The 16431-nt window shown below is 36.8% G+C and overlaps 1 protein-coding gene across 1 annotated transcript in view; it reads right to left on the bottom strand.

Annotated features, from left to right (window-relative positions):
• The window catches only part of NPAS3 (neuronal PAS domain protein 3), a 589490-nt gene that overhangs the window by 45406 nt on the left and 527653 nt on the right, over positions 1-16431 (bottom strand). The window contains exon 6 of the mRNA XM_015632068.2: positions 10708-10826. Coding sequence (XP_015487554.1) covers positions 10708-10826 — 119 coding nt within the window. The remainder of the gene's footprint in view (positions 1-10707; positions 10827-16431) is intronic.

The raw sequence follows: 16431 nt of genomic DNA, 5'->3' as shown, positions 1-16431 counted from the left end.
AAACGCCAGAGCGCAGAGGAGCTCTGGAGGTTCCAGGTTGAGCCTCGCAGTGCTTGCCTGGTTCCCCACTCCTGCCGCTGACATCGGCCACAGCTAGCCGAGGCAAAAAGGGCTGAGCGGGCAGCGACAAAACGGGTCGCATGAAATAAAATTGAGCATTCTGCTCATGCACGACAAATTCTTGGGGAAAATGTCCAAATTATTTGTGCACATAATGAGACTTGTTTAGTCTCATTGTTGATAGTGCAGAGTTCATTTCAGATTTAAATATTCCACTGTAACTGGTATCTAATAATTTTGATTTTTAAAAGGCTTATAACTATTAAATATTTTCATGCCTCTAAGAATTCAGAACTTATTTCTCAGAAGAACTGAGAAGCAGCAGCTCAACAGCAGATGAGCTGTGACTGTTATGTTATCAACATATTTGCCTGGAACAAAATAATGCGATGATCCCACCACATATTTAATTGCAAAAACTCCTTGAGTTTGATTGTGAAAAGACTGAAACATTTAAAACAGGTTTTTTCTTGCTGTACACAGGAGACTTGCACTATTTACAAGTATGTGACCAACTCTCTAAAATGAAACCATAGGAAGAATACATATTTCTTGAACTTTCTTTTGATGGGAGTAATACGATCAGTTTTGAAGGCACCAGTCTTGCATCCTTTTGCTTTAATTTTATGCAGTGTATATTTCTCTCTAAATGTCCCCTAAAACAAGCAAGCTAACAAACAAGTCAGAAGAAAAAGAATGGATGTCAAACTTTAGAAATATTGTCAAATATTAGTAGGATACACTTTGTTCCATGTATATTTGGACAGTCACTGATGTGCCATATAATTTGATTTAGGATGGAAAAACATACAAAGACAAGAATTATAACTGAGTAAGTCTGCAAGAGAAAGGGGAACGGGAGGGTCTAATGTGCTATCAGAAATAAAAGCAAAAAACATTGTTTACCACTGATGAAACACACCTTGTCTGTGTCCTTTTAATAGCAAGCAATTCACACGACATTGAGCACAGGAAGTTCAGAGAGAATAAAATACTTATCAATAAAAAAGTGAAATAAAACTTGTAACCCTCCTTAGGACAATCTCTTCAGAGCTCAGACCTCTTTATGCAATTTATATGAATTTTCAGTAGAGACTCCAATATGAAGTTCTTAAGAAAATCAGCACTTCTTGTAATTATTTAGTGTTTTCATTTGTTTGCAGTATTTTTTATGAATTTTAAGTAATGGAGAAAATTAAGATAATTGTGCTCTCCAGGCTTATTCTCAGATACTGATAATTCTCCTTAAAACAGGCACAAAATTCTTGGTTCTAAGGAGGAACAGACAAAAAATGCAGCAGTAAAAATTAAAATTTCTTATTTCATACTTGTTAGAGATGCATTAAGGTATATAAGCTTTAGGGTCAGTATAAGCTTAGCTCAGCTTTCTTTAAAAGCACTGGGAGTAATAAAGACTTCCATTTTATCTTCAGTGAAATAATACTGCTGAAATATCACCTCATTTTTGATGTCAGCAGTGATTTCTTTTTACCTCCATGATGTCAAATGGGAATTACTATTATTAGAACGACAGCTTCCTAATGATGCTGTAAAAAGGAGAAACTGAAACTCTTTCCACTAAACATCTATATTCTGCTTTCTCCATAGGGTAAAGCAGTTGGGCTCAACCACACATCATTCTTCAGACTAACCAAGAGGCACGCTCAAACACTTAAACAGAAGCAGCTTAAACATCTAGGAACAGAGGCATAGTGGCTTTCTTCATTGTATAATGGTGAATATACACTCTGAAGAGTGGAGAGAAAGGACATTTACACTACAGCAACCCTCCCTGGGAAACATGCTCTGAAACACTCATGATCAATTTTCTGCTCTAGATGGTAAACCCGGCACATCAGTGTCCAGATCATTATCCAGGAGTCATTGTCCCAGGTAAAGTCAGGGAATGAAAGCCTCGTGTGATGGCTCCTCTTCTACTATTGGCTTTACATATGGCACACTGTGGGGGGACATATCTGAAATGCTCTGTGCCTTTTTTTCCTCACATTTTGTCATGAGTAAGTACAGAAGAATGTTGCTTCACATGGCACCAAAAGATATGAGTAAGTTTGGATTTTGAACCAAAAGCTTGAACCTTATGCAAACACCTAGTCATGCAGAAAGTGAAGAGCAGATGCAAACTGGTGCTATCTGCATCAGCAAATGTGGTATTTTGATTTTCTATATATTTCTAGTTTGATCAAACATAAAGAGCCTCAGTTAATGATTTCCTACCAATTTTACGTTTGCTAACAATATGTATTGCTTCAAAGTAGTTAGTAGAGTCTTTAGAGTGAACACATGTATGGTGGGTATGAAAAATTATTAATCAAATTGGAAAAAAAAAAGGTCTATATAAGTCTGGGTTTTTTTGATATAAGAACAGCAAAGCTTGCAAGGAGCCAAGCCATCTGCCAGAGGAGGAGGTGGATGCTGCCAGCCCTGCTCTTCTCCCACAGAAAGGTGGCAGGAATGGCAGCTCCCCTGGGCTAAATCCAAGGGGCAGGAAAATGTGTTTTGCTGCTGGTACATTACTTTGTTTTCTTTCTAAGGAAAATAATTTTGGAGTAGCTCTTCTGCAGTCAGTTGTAGGCCAGTTGAGAGCAGGAGTTAATATTTTCCTGTTTGTTTTGTTTTTATTTCTTTTTTTTCAACTTTGGTTGTTTGTTTTGGTGAAAGTTCTGCTAAACTTCACACTGTCTGGTCTGAGTACTTCTTTGGCATCTCATTTTGTGTATTCAGGGCAATCATCAAAACAAAGGAAGTACCAGCCTGAGAAAATGAAGTGTGATGCACTGGAACACAGAGCTGATTTGACAATATTCATGCACTAGGAAGAAAATCTAAGGATGAGGTACAGCATGTAATCACAGCTGGCTCTGACACAAACAGCCATTGTTATCTTTGGCAAGTTGCTTGATATTTTGATATGTTAGCACTTTCCAGACTCAGATGAGTGTTGCACAAGTACATTCATTAATATAAATGACTTTATAAGCAACAGGAAAAAGCCAATAAAAACATAATGCTTTGCACAGGTAAGAACTGCACATAAGAGGTAAAGTTTGAAAAACGTGGAAATCACTGTATGAGCCTATTTTTTCAGCATGCTTTTGACAAAAGTTGTGAGCTGCTGGAAGTGGTAGAGATAAGAAGGTTAATAGTGTCTGCTTTTGCACATCTAAAACAATCTTTAAATGATGAAAAAGAGGTGGGCCAAAGCATCTACTGGCAGAAGCTCTAAAACAGTGAATTGAGGCAGAGATGCAAGCAGCAGCACCTCGCTGTCCTAAAGCAAATCTTAGCTGTGTGTGCTTCTCTGTGCTCCTATGAAAAGCAGATCTCTGGTCATTAGCAATAAACAGTGGTAAACAACATTGGTGGATAACTTAAGAAAACACTGTGGACTGAAGACCTCTTTTTTTTGGTAGGCATTCCTACCTGGAAGCACAATTCTGCTCTCCCAATGTGTGTTAAGAGATATTTTCTGGTTCCCTCTCTGCTGAGATCCCACTGCTCTCATCCTATTCACTGAATTTTGCTATTAACACCACAATGGGTCCCACTCCGCACCAGGAATTCACACATGTAGATAATTAGTGCTACTTGTGAAAGTGTATCAAACATTTTCTTTCTCTCTGACTAACACTTGGTTCTTGAAAGAATACCAGATTTGGTTTGGAACTACTCTCTGTCCGTTTTGAATATTTTATTATGTGTCAGAATAAATCTTGATCCCAGAGTTTTCTCACACCGTTATATCCACTGATTTTTAAAGAAGGAGGATTCAGAATTATATTGCCTAAAAACCAGAATCAGAGGCAATTACTGCTAATTTGGTGGTAATATTAGCTTTTTATATCCCTTATACTTTGCTTAATAGAATTCATGAAAATAAAAAATCTCCCAGAAAGCAATCTGTGCTAACTCCATTTTATGTTTTCCTTCTTTCCAGAACTCAGAATTGATTTCCCTTTTATTCATTTTGGAGCAAACCACAGCTCTAAGGCCATCTGAACATTTAAGACAACATTTGAGGAGAAACACATCCTGATACAGGTGTCAGGAGTACGACAGCTGGAGTCATTGTGAGGAATGCTCAAAGCTTGAATCTTTCTTGTACAAAAGATAGGTATTAAAAAGGTCTTTTATATAACACTAACTGGTTAATTTCAATAGTTCTACTGCAATAATGAATGCCTAACATATATTAATTTTTCCAGATGGTAGAACAGTGCTATAGATTCCATTTAAAAGATGCTTAGTCCTGCTTTTTTTTCTTTTTGAGAAGGTGGAATTCATATCTACTGAAGGCTTAAAAAATTGGTTAATGTATTTAGATGCTGAGTGTGAACCAAGCATTTCCAGACAGCTCTCCTAATAGAATCTCACTGTCCTATATCAAGGCATAAAATGAACCGCAGTCTTCTTAATCTGGTTGCAGACCATTATTTCTTGAACCATATCTTTATACCTAGATAGTAGATATTTCTTAAGATTCAGATTGGCCCATTAGTATTTTGTTCTTTTTCAAGTCATGCTGCATCTTTACTAGCTAAGAGACTTCCTTTTGACAAAAAGGTCATCGATTTACATGGGTGAATTCTCGATCAGTTCTTTCTCACTGACAAATTACCTTTAAGTCTTCCCAGGGCTGGAAAGTCTGGGGAATGCATGTGCTGACATTTAGAGAACTCTCCACATAATGCTTCCTGATGTTGGTTTCTTATTCCTTCTTCACTCAATTAAAGAGGTGTGGCAGTAACCATGTGATAAAATACTAAATTCTGCAGTTTTCTTCCTTCCTACAGAGAAAGGTCAGGACATCTTTCTGGGACAGAGTAAAATACTTGACAGAAAAGATTTCAAGGGGGAAAAATATTAGAAGAGGAGGCAAAAATTTAGGCTAAGCTGTGAAGTGGGGTAAGTGAATCCCCTCATTTGGAAGAGGAAATGAAATCTATCTCTAACAAAGGCCACTTCTGAAAAATGGACCAATTGTTAGACTACTCCCTGCCTTCTCTTTCCTCCCCCATCCTATCCCCCTGAAGTAGAAGGTGGTTTATCTGCAATGACATATTGTGTCCTTACAGTGATTTTGGAATAGGGACTTCTTTTTTCTGAATTCCAGGTGAATCTTTCACTTGGATGAGAATCAATCATTTCAATTTCAGATTGAACCAAGAGAACAGTATCACAAGGTGAGTCCAATTTAATTTTGTCTTTCTAACACAGTTTTTGACTCTCTTGCCATCTTGGATTAATGAATCTAAATTCTGCCAAAACCTGCACTTCAAGTGCTCAACTAAGATCTACAAATCTTGCCCAACTCAAATTTTTCTAAAAGGAAAAAAAAATAAAAGTGACTAAAGGGAGGAAGAGCATGAAAAAGACTCACAGTAGTACAACAACAGGCATAAAATTTCAACAAAAATTTTAGATTTCCATCTTCAAAATTGTAATTCAAAGAATTCTAACTTTATGATTTTAAATACCAAATCTGAGAGTAGTCTCAGAGAATGTTTAATTTTAAATGAGTTTGTAGAAAGACACCCTTGTAAAAAAAAAATAGAAAAAATATTAATGAGGACTACAAGACTAATTTGTGAATACACTTTCCTGAAGCTTTAAGTATTATTTAAAGTATTTTGATATATCTCATATAACTGATGTATGAGATATAGCTACCCAACTTGCATCCTCCATTACTGAACTGCAGAAATTAGATGTGCAACAACCATCCAAATTTCTAAACTAAACTTACCAAACCAATTTATTTATTTATTTTATATATTTATTTATTTTATATTTATATAATTTAATTATTTTTATGCATTCTGTCCACCGGAAGGGACAGCCTGAAGTTTTTCTGGGATGTCCTTAACTTTCCTGATGGGTCTTCAAGATGTTTAAAGGCCAGCTTCATGGGAGATGGAGAAGCAACAGATGTTGGCTATACCACATTCAGAGATTGCCAGAGCGACAGTAAAAGGCAGTCTCCTCGTGTTTACTTATCCACCTCTGGAATAGCTTATAATGAGAGTGCTGTTCCATAAAACAGTAAAGGAGTATGTATGGATATATACTAGCACCTCTGAAGAGCTGATGGGTTGTAAACACCTGGCAGCTACTGATTGATGCTGTTTGATGCTTTGACTACTTGATCCCATTAGTTAAGCTTTGTTCAAGAGAACAGTATCAGGTCATGAAAGTTCAAACAAAGAAAATTCTAGCACAAGCTGACAGGCAAGCAAGCATGACAAAACAATAACAGTATACTATAGAGGAACAGCAAATGTACCACTGGATCTGAAAAAAGTAATTGTGAATTAAAAGTAGCTTTGATGTATGATTAAGTCAGACAGTAGAAAAATTGAAGTTGGGAAAACTTTTCAGTGGACAGAACTGTGACCCTCAAAGGGAGGAAAACAAATAGAAAAGGAGGTAAAAGAAAGATAAAATCAAAATTCAACACAAAACCATGTTTCACTGATGAAAAAATAAATATTGAAAAAAAGGAAGATGTGTTACATTTTCAGTGGAGAACAGTAAGTCCCTCCAGCATGTATCTCAGACAACAGCTGCAATGGTAATACATTCTGAATTTTGCAGTGAATGGAATTATAATTTTTTAAATTTTTATTTGTTTTCCATGTGTTTTATCAGTTTACTAAATCTTATTTCACTGTTTTTAAAGATTTTAAATTTATTAACTGAAAAATTAATAACTCTCTAGTACCATATGTAAACTTCTTTCCTGCAAGTCTCTGAGCCTAAGAACATTAAGAATGGGAAATTCTAATTCAAGGAAAGTGCTAGGGAACAATGAAAGGGAAAGAGAGAGGAAGGATTAATCATGTAATCGCTTTTCCACTTACACTTTTAAGGTAACATAATTCATAGAAAAAAGTCATTGCCTCCATCTTTATGTGTAATTCACAGCTAGCTGTATCAGTCCAGGAAGGGCCTATAAACAGGTTCATCTCATGTCAGAATTGTCTAGAGCAGGGTTTTTTTGAGGCATACATATGTGTAAATTTATCAGTCTGCTTTTTGTTTCAACATCTCTTTTTACAGAAAATTAGCTTTCACTAGATCAACCTGGATGATTAATCAGTTTCAGTCTTGGACTGCTTTCACTTTTATGTGATTCTGCTAAGGCAGGGACCACTCATTCTGAAAATTGACTAAGCACCTTGTGGACCAACTCGATCATTTGCTGTCTACAGGAAACATTCACCAGCAGTCCTCAAAGCAAGGCAAAATGACAATGTGGTTCTGAGCTCAGCAAGAGTTTGGGTCAGTTAGGACGCAACCACTTCACAACGATGAAAAGAATTTGTCATTGCAGGAGGACTGAATCCACGGGGAGCTGAATACCTTTGAGGGAGCTAAAATCTGACTCGCAACACAGACAAGTTCCTAGCACACTGCTCCCGATGAATGGTTGTGTGCTGATTTGGGGGTTACACCTGAATCCCCTTACAAGAGCTCAAGGGAAGGTGTTAGCTGAGAGCCCTTGCACTTTACAGATGGAAAATTCAGTGCTCTCTTCTGTTCTGAAGGTGCGAGACAGTGACTCCTTAGTCAGCTTGCTCCACCAGGATTTCCTGCAGGAACTCTGCTGCCCATGATCCCAGCTGGCATAGGGTTTCCTGAGGAAGTACTGAAGTACTTCCAGAGAGCTCTGATGCAGAACTTAGCCAGCTTTTCCCACGATCTTCCCAGGTGATAATTTCTTATAGATGTACATCCACAAGGCTCATGAATCTTTCTTAATTTTGATAAGATATATACCTTAATGAATTCAAGAGGCCTTAAGCTTGTTCTAGTACTGGACTTTCAGAAATCAATGACTAAGATTCCTAAAAGTGACATTTACTGTAGCGGTTCAGTTTTATTATGCTTGTCTGATACACCAACTGACAAGAATGTTTAAACATGGCAGTTCTTAAAACTCACTTAAAAGGAGATTCACTTGATCCAACTCTGCTAAAATGAATGTACTATTTTTCTGGGGCTCACTGTGGCCGTGGATAATGATCCTTCCATCAAACACGGAGTGCCAATAACCATGTTTTTGAAAAATTGTCAGAGTGCAATTCATATTGCTGGACACAGTTGAATTCAGCCAAATACTGCCAGTTACAAAATTCTTAAAAACATCAAAAAGCAGAAGAACTGCACATCTATTTTTACACCTGCCTAGGGCTTGTACACTGTTTATGCAATTTTATTCGAGCTGACTTGCTTAATGAAAAAATTTGGAAAAACCCCAATGTTTTATTTACAGGCAGTTTTGTTGGCTCTCATACTTTTTCTTTTTATCCATTAATTTTGTTCAGGAAAAACTGCCTAAAAAATGATATCCAATCTTTCAAAACTAATTTTGGTGTATTTGTGACATCTCAGTTATGGTTTTAAATGCTTCCATGAGGCATTAGCAATTCTAAGAGAAATTGAATTGTGTTTATATTATAGACATTACCATGTCTTTCGAGCCAAGGGTCTATTGTGAATTTCAAAAATTGTATCATAATGAGTAAAAACCCCACCTTGTGAAGCCAGCTTATATGTCCTATTCTGATGCTAGACTAAAATCAGATTGTCAGGAGTCCAAGAAAGAGAATGACAGAGTCATTCACACGTCTTCCTTATGTTCCTACCTAGATCTGGCAAAAAAAGTGAGACTACAAAATCCACAGATAAATTCCCTATGTTTACCCATTATTACTGCATCAAAAATATCCAGCAAAACAAGCTGTCAGTCTAACTTTGTCCAGCAGGGACAAGTGCAAGGTCCCTGGGCCAGGGCAATCCCAAGCATGAATACAGGCTGGATGTAGAATGGATGGACAGCAGCCCTGAGAAGGACTTTGGGATGCTGGGGGATGAGAGGCGGGACATGACCTGGCAAGGTGCGTTCACAGCCCAGAGAGCCAAACACGTCCTGGGCTGCATCCAAAGAAGTGTGGACAGCAGAGCCAGGGTGGTGACTACTCTCCCCCTCTACTCCATTCTGGTGAGACCTCCACCTGAGTGCTGCATCCAGCTCTGGGGTGCCCAACACAGCAAGGACACAGACCAGAGTAGGGCCATGAAACTATTTAGAGGGATGGAAAGTCTTTCCTATGTGGTTGGTAGAAAGGCTGAAAGAACTGGGGTTGTTCAGCCTGGAACTGAAAGACGGTAGGTTTAGATTAGATACGAGGAAGACATTCTTTGCTGTGAGGGAGATGAGATACTGGAACTGATTTTCCAGAGAAGTGGTGTATATCCCATCCCTGGAATTGCTCAGGGCCAGGTCGATGGGGCTGTGAGCAACCTGGTCTGGTGGGAGGTGTCCCTGCTCATGCCAGGGAGGTTTGAACTAGATGAGCTTTAAGATCCCTTCCAACCCAAACTGTTCTATGACTCCATGAGGTGCCAATTAATTAATTCATCCATTCATTTTATTCATTCATTCTCCTTTTTCCTAAGACATTCCAGTGTCAGTACATTTCCTGGTCTTGATACCTCCCCAGACTTGTATGCATGAACAAGTACTCAGTGAATTTTTACAGGTGCTGACAATTAAAGAGGACACAGATCAAAACTTGTAATGCCTTAAGAAAACCACAGCTTTGGTCTTAAAACTTCTACTAGCAACAACTTTAATAATTTTGATTAATCATCAAAGAGAAGGATTCCCAGTCCTTCTGCAAGAAGATGTTTCTGCTAGATTTTGACTTCTCAGGTAGCTACCACAATACTATATTCTTGGGAATTTTTTGGGAAAAGTGAATTGGGGGGATTTTACTTTAAAGCTTCTCTAAATCTTCCTCTGAGAACTGAAACAAAATGGTTGTGAAAGCTTTTAAATGAACATTGACGAGCAACTTCTTTAAATACCCACACAGTCTCAGACTTACCTTCTTGCACCACTCTTTTATCTTGTAAAAAACTTAATGGATGACATATTTCATTCCACAAGTTGACAATGTTAAAAATGGGCTATTCCTTCTAGTTTTAGTATACTGCAAAGCCAGTGATAGCTACAGGCGCTATGAGCGATATACGACTGAAGAAAAATGAGATTACTGCTGATAAGGAACAAGAGACTTTGATATCTTAAAAGAGTCTGAAATCCAGCAAATATGATCCCCAGCAGCAGATGCCCCTCAGACAGACAATGAAAGAAAAATGGTGGAAAAGTACTCATTGTGGCTTGTTTTTTCCTACAGCTGGAATGGCAGCAAAATGAAATAGCATGCTGCCTGCATCAAGAAATCCTACCTCTCTGGGAAAAAAACATAACCCAAAGATGACTAACAGTCCAACAAAATGAGCAGTAATTTTCCACTGTGGGAGAAGTGATGTTACTCTGACTCACCTTCTTTGGTAAAAGATAACTTTGGAAGTGTTGTTCTTTTGAAGGCTATCATGCTGTTATCATCAACATTGATCATAATAACGATCAATTTAATGGAAGTGCAGTACAAAAGGCAAACCTCAGGCTAGAAATACGTATTAATTATTCTTCAACAAAAGGAATGAGCCACATGCAAATGTGAAATAGCTCCTCTCTCTGTCTATTGAGGTGTTCCTGGAACATGAATGAACATAATTTCAAGATTTCAATATTTCATGCTGCAGTGCAACCCTTACCTTGTATCCTGATGATTTGATGTGCACTCCTCGCTTGGTCAGTGTAGATTTCATTCGGATGAAAAAAGAGCGCTCTAGAGTGTTGTCAGTGGTTAGCAAACTGGGGTTTGTAGATTCCACTAGGGAATAGAAAAAATACATATACACATAATTTAGATTTTATACATTCCCTCTAAGCTATTTTTCAGGTGCAACCCTTGAACTCACTAAAAATAAATGACTGATGGATGCTAAGAGTGTTGTAATCAATTTACCTCATTTAGAAAATGTTTATTTAGCAAAAAAGAAATTACAAAAATATACATATACTCAGTATGTCTCATTTTCAAGTTATTTTTCCCATAGAATTTTTAACAGAGATTTGTCTCATTAACTCTTTCTTGCACAATTTAGTTATGACTAGAGTTGGAGGGTATGTTGCTGGAGTGTATGACATTGTTTTGAAAACTGTTCATCAGTATTTTTTGAAAGGCAAACTTTCACTTAGCTAGCAATTCTTTGCTGAAATAAACTGCAAATTCTGCAGATTTTTATTCCCTCATCTCACTCCCTGCAGTGATACCTGAGTCACTGCTGGATTTGTGCCTTGGTTTCCACATTACTGAGGGGAAACTGGGGCCTTTACTATCAATAAACTATTAAACAACCAGAAGGCAAGACTTTTCAAGTAAATGACATATTATTATTATTGTCATCATATATCGATTAATTAGTCATTAATGAAATGTCTTTTTAGTCCAACTGAAGGGATATTACTTGCTCACAACTAATATAGCTCTCACCTGTGCTTCCTGCACTTCTCCCTCCCTTAACTGCAACTATTTAAAATACTTAAGACAGTATAAGCCATGATAAAACAGCATCAGCACTGAGGTATTCTTTATATAGTCTTTATGATTCCTATTTTTTAGCCCTGATAATCAACTTATCCCCAAAATACTGTTAATGGGAAAATTCTGGAGCAGCTTACAATAAACAGGCATTACTGGAGATAAAAGTCAGTTTCAGTGAGGAATTAACAAGGAATAAAAAATATTTTGAAACTGTACTTCTATTGTTTAGGAGAACCATACAAACTACTAGTAGAAAGTGTTTAAGTATTTAAAATGCATTTGTTACGCAGCCAACAGAAATGCAAGAACTTGCTTGTGAGCTAAGGATTATATTGAATTGTCCTTGATTTAATGTGGTCAACTTGTCTGGTGTTTGTGACATTTCAGCTCTATTGTGGTAACTGACAACAGTGCCCCTTTCTTTAGTGTGTCTCTTAAGATTTTTTGTTTTAGAGAGCATGAATTCGATGTCATTTTAAATGTACAGCTCTTTATCACTCGAGGGAAAAGCAGAGCCATGTTATATTTAGTACTTTCATTTCTTCTGATTAAATATGAATTACTATGAAATTTTTCTCATCATCTAACACACCATAATACGCCAACAGCTTTTTAATACACTGTATAAGCACAAACTTCTGCTCTAAGAGTTTAATTTGCCCCTCTAATCCAATCACATCAACCTTATTTCTCTTATCAGAGATTCCCATTTTGAATTAAATGAGCTCATTAGTTTTAATCAAAAGCAGAGAGATCAAAACTTAAACGTAAATGCTTTAGATCAGAACTGTCAGTCAGCCGTGCAGTTCTATTTTACTAAAACACAAGATCAGAGACCCTTAGAACCAATTTTTTCTCGTAAGGGATGCCAAGAGCTTGAAGATGCTATATCCTTTTTTTTTTTTTCTCCCAAGGACAGATTATACATTTAAGGTTAGACTTAATTTAGAGTATTTTTTTTCATCCTGGTGGAAATGGGAAAGTATGCCATTCTGCTGTTGTCTCTTTCACATTTATTGGTGCGGGTCCTTGGAGACCTGAACAAATGTGAAGCCATCACAATCCATGCAACAAACCTGTCCTCAAAAAATTCAGCTCTGTTCAGCAATATCACATAAGAAATAAAAATCTGAAGGGAAAGGTATGTTTCAGGGTGTGGGACAGTGAAACCCTGAAACAGCAGCCAAAGTCACCCGGATAGCAGCAGTAGTGGTAAGATGAGCATCATAATTAATTATTATTTTTATTGTACAGTACAGTGCAGTAGTTAAAGAGTACATTAAGAAACCACAGCATGGGTGCTTCCTGCTGTGTGAAGAAATGCTAAAATCAGCTTAACAAGTGTAGTTGTTGTAGTCCAGTACATTATGCTATAGCACAGGCAGTATGTACAATATGTCCTCCTGTGTTCTAATGGTAATTACCTAAACATACATACAGAAGTAATGTTAATTAAACACACAATATCTTATGCTCAAAAAAAAGATCAGGCTCTAATATGTATGTACCATTCTCCCACAAAAATGGAAATTAAAATTTCTCCTTCATACACAGTTAAACAAAAGAAAGAATAACAACAGACACGCAGTAAAGTGAACTTGGCATTGGCATTTTTTGGGCTCATTTAATGATATATCATAAGATTAACATCATTTTGTTGTTATTATACTATCTACAAACCTATACATCTCTTTAAGTGAATGTTATAAAATGCACATATTTTATCCAACAGACTGGAACAATGTCATATAAATATGTATTCTGGAGTGTTTGATTTTCTTTAACAAAAAGTATCTGAGAGTGTACGTGGGAGATGGGATTAGTTACCTAAAAGTCCAGAACAGCTTATGAACAGCATTTTGAATTTCTCTCAAGAGAGAACCATTAGGGCTGACAGTGCAAATCTGCATTCAGAGTTGCACCCACCTACGGTAGATACTGTAACAATGCTGATGGTGATTATGCATGCAGGATTTTAAAAATAGGATGTGTACAGAACAGATCCGCCGATGTCAGTGAGATTTGCACAGGAATATATGGAATGTGGTCCATTATGAGTTCTCAGGAGTTGGTTTTAAATGACTATCAATGACCCTTTTCAATTCTTTTTAATTATGTCAAAGCAGACTTGCAATCTGAGGAAAATCGAAATGAAACTTTAGCAATTAATTCTTGATTAAAATATATATATATATATATATATATATATATAATCGCAAACCTTAAAAAAAGCCTGATATAAACAAGGTCCACTTGGCTTGATACTGTAGAAACAAAAATGTGTATTTTTACACTGAAAAATAAGGCTTCTGGGTTGAATTTAGTGAGTTTAAACCTACTGTTGAGTTATAAACTTCTGAAACTGTGAGTTCAGAATGCTAATTATGTGATAAAAGTCAGTGCTTACTGCATGTGAATTAAAGTATTTTACACTGTCAGACTTAGAAGTATAAAAAATAAGTCTGGGTTGTCTTTGCAAAGCAGGTAATTGTGTACTCTGTTGGGAAAGCACTTGCCTTTGTCTGCCCTTAAACATCTTCAGCAGATACTACTAAAGGAATAAACTTCTTCTCTTTCCACTCCCAAAGCTGATAATGCAGGATGAGATTTCTAGACACAAGGAATGCATTTTCCATTTCAAAGCGAATGAAGCTGCAATCCACTGTACGCATACGGAAGTGTCACAAATGTTAAAAAGCTTAAGAGCCACAGAGGCAAATGGGAAGGTATTATGAAACAGCAGCCAATTCACAAAACTATTTTGTTATCTTAATTTACTGAGATTAGCTCTGTTGGTCAGAGTATGGTGCCAGCAATGCCAAGGTTGTGGGTTTGACCCCTGTATGGCCATTCACTAAGGCTTTGCACTTGTGGGTCTCTTCCAGTTCAGAATATTCTGTGATTCTGTGAACTTCTGTGATTCTAAGAATTTCTTTGTGAGCAAACCCTGTATCTCTGATCTTTCAATGGGCTTTGCTTTGGGGATAATCTTGGCCCCAGACCGTACAAACCAGTCATGCATTGTTTAACTTCACATGCTGGAAGAGCTCTGATTCTTCTGATGGGCCATAAACACGTCCATAGCTGCCTGGAGGTCCATGGCTCTAATCCTGCAGGAATCTGCAGTGGTACTCTACACCTGTGTGCAGTCTGACTACTTTAATGCTATAGAGCAAAACAATGCAAACCAATGCAAATAATTGTTCTCACACAGCAATAGCACAAGTACTGTCCCTATGAGTGATTCACAAGCACATTCAAATTCATATAAACAATTTGTCCCCTAGGAAAAAAAGAAGTTCCACATTTGATTTATGTCTTAAATAACAAAAAGCTGCCACAGTAGGCTGAATAATGTTCACCAACTTCTGGGTTTTTTTTCTTGACATGCATTAAAAATAATTGAGAGGAGAAAAATGGATTTTTGCATGCCAAACAGAGAAAATATAGGCTTCTCCTTCTTAGGAAGACAGGAAGTTGTAGAAGGAAAACCAAACACCAACAAGGAATTTGACATTGGTGGAAAAAAGTACCATATGGTTTAACATAAAGGATTTTCTGGATTTTGTTCCATTTTAAGAAGCTTTCACCTTGCTTTCATTTCACTTCCTTGAAAACATGTGTCCATACATTTTTGAAAAGACATTCTCAAACACCAACTATGCAGCCAGCTCATGAAAGAGAAACAAAGAAAGAGAACATACAAAACATTAAGAAAAAGGGAGCTCTTTTCCTGTTATCTTCTACACTTCCAAACCTCTTCTCACATTTTCTTGAAGTCTTATAAACCTTTTCATAGGGAACTGAGAATCATTATTTTCAGATGAATAATTAGGTAATACAAATCTATCATTTTCAGTTGGAATACATGCAGTTGTTAAATGTTTCTGTTTCTTCTGTGCAGTTTATTGTCTGTAACCAGGCATTAAAAGAATAAGAAAATTTAACCTTGAGTACCTAACTGCCTTTAAGCAGAAAAGTGACTCTCAAAAAAAATCACTTTTTCCAAGATCATTCTCTCTCAGGATCTTAGAGATCAAATTTGATCATTTTGTAAATGAAAAGATTTTCACAGCTACTAACCCAATAAATAAATTTCAAAAGCTACAAGACAATTTATATCCAGTAAGTGCAAGTTATTATACTTAGCAATTGTGCAAATGAATGGTTTTAAGTGAAGTGGGTTCAGGCTGAACATGGGCAAGTATTAGAAGCTAAAATTTGTTTTAGGAAACTGCTGAAGATTCCTGGATTACTTGGATGAACCACTTTGACTATTTATGGACACTGGCAGCCTGCCTGGAGACCAACAAAGAGCACAGAGCTAGCAAGTTCTATAGGTGCTCTCTTGGTCTCACCAGTGTGCTCATCTCACAAAATCAAGGACTATATGAACTACTTATTTAACATTTTGGGTGGCAGAGGCTCATTCATTCTTCCAAAGCAATACTGTTTCTAAAAGGGGGAATAATATTTTTGCTTTAAGCTGTCCCAGTTATAAACAGGAACTTGAAATCCTGATTAACCAGATTTGGATCTGAAATTCGTGGTACTTGCAGGTGACTGGGTAAAACTCATAAAATTTCTGTTTTGCTATTTACTGAAACACTGAAGAAGTCAAGAATTGGACTCAGATTTTAGGTGACTTAGTTCAATTCTTTTCTTTACATAGGGGGAGTAATACTGAAATCTGGATAAGGCATCATTAAAAAGGCAAAGATTCAGGGCAGCTCTTTCAAAAGAAACAGAAAGAAAAATGACTTCTTATAAAGAATTTATATCTAGGTAATGTTTTCAGACACGATAATAAACCGTTCTTTTTTGTCACCTTACCTCCAAGATGAAGACAATTCACTTTTTATGACTTACAAGCCTATTAGAAATTCAAAGA

This window comes from Parus major, chromosome 5 (genome assembly GCF_001522545.3).
Source record: "Parus major isolate Abel chromosome 5, Parus_major1.1, whole genome shotgun sequence".
NCBI classification, from domain to species: domain Eukaryota; kingdom Metazoa; phylum Chordata; class Aves; order Passeriformes; family Paridae; genus Parus; species Parus major.
This window is presented reverse-complemented; position numbering and strand designations above follow the sequence as displayed.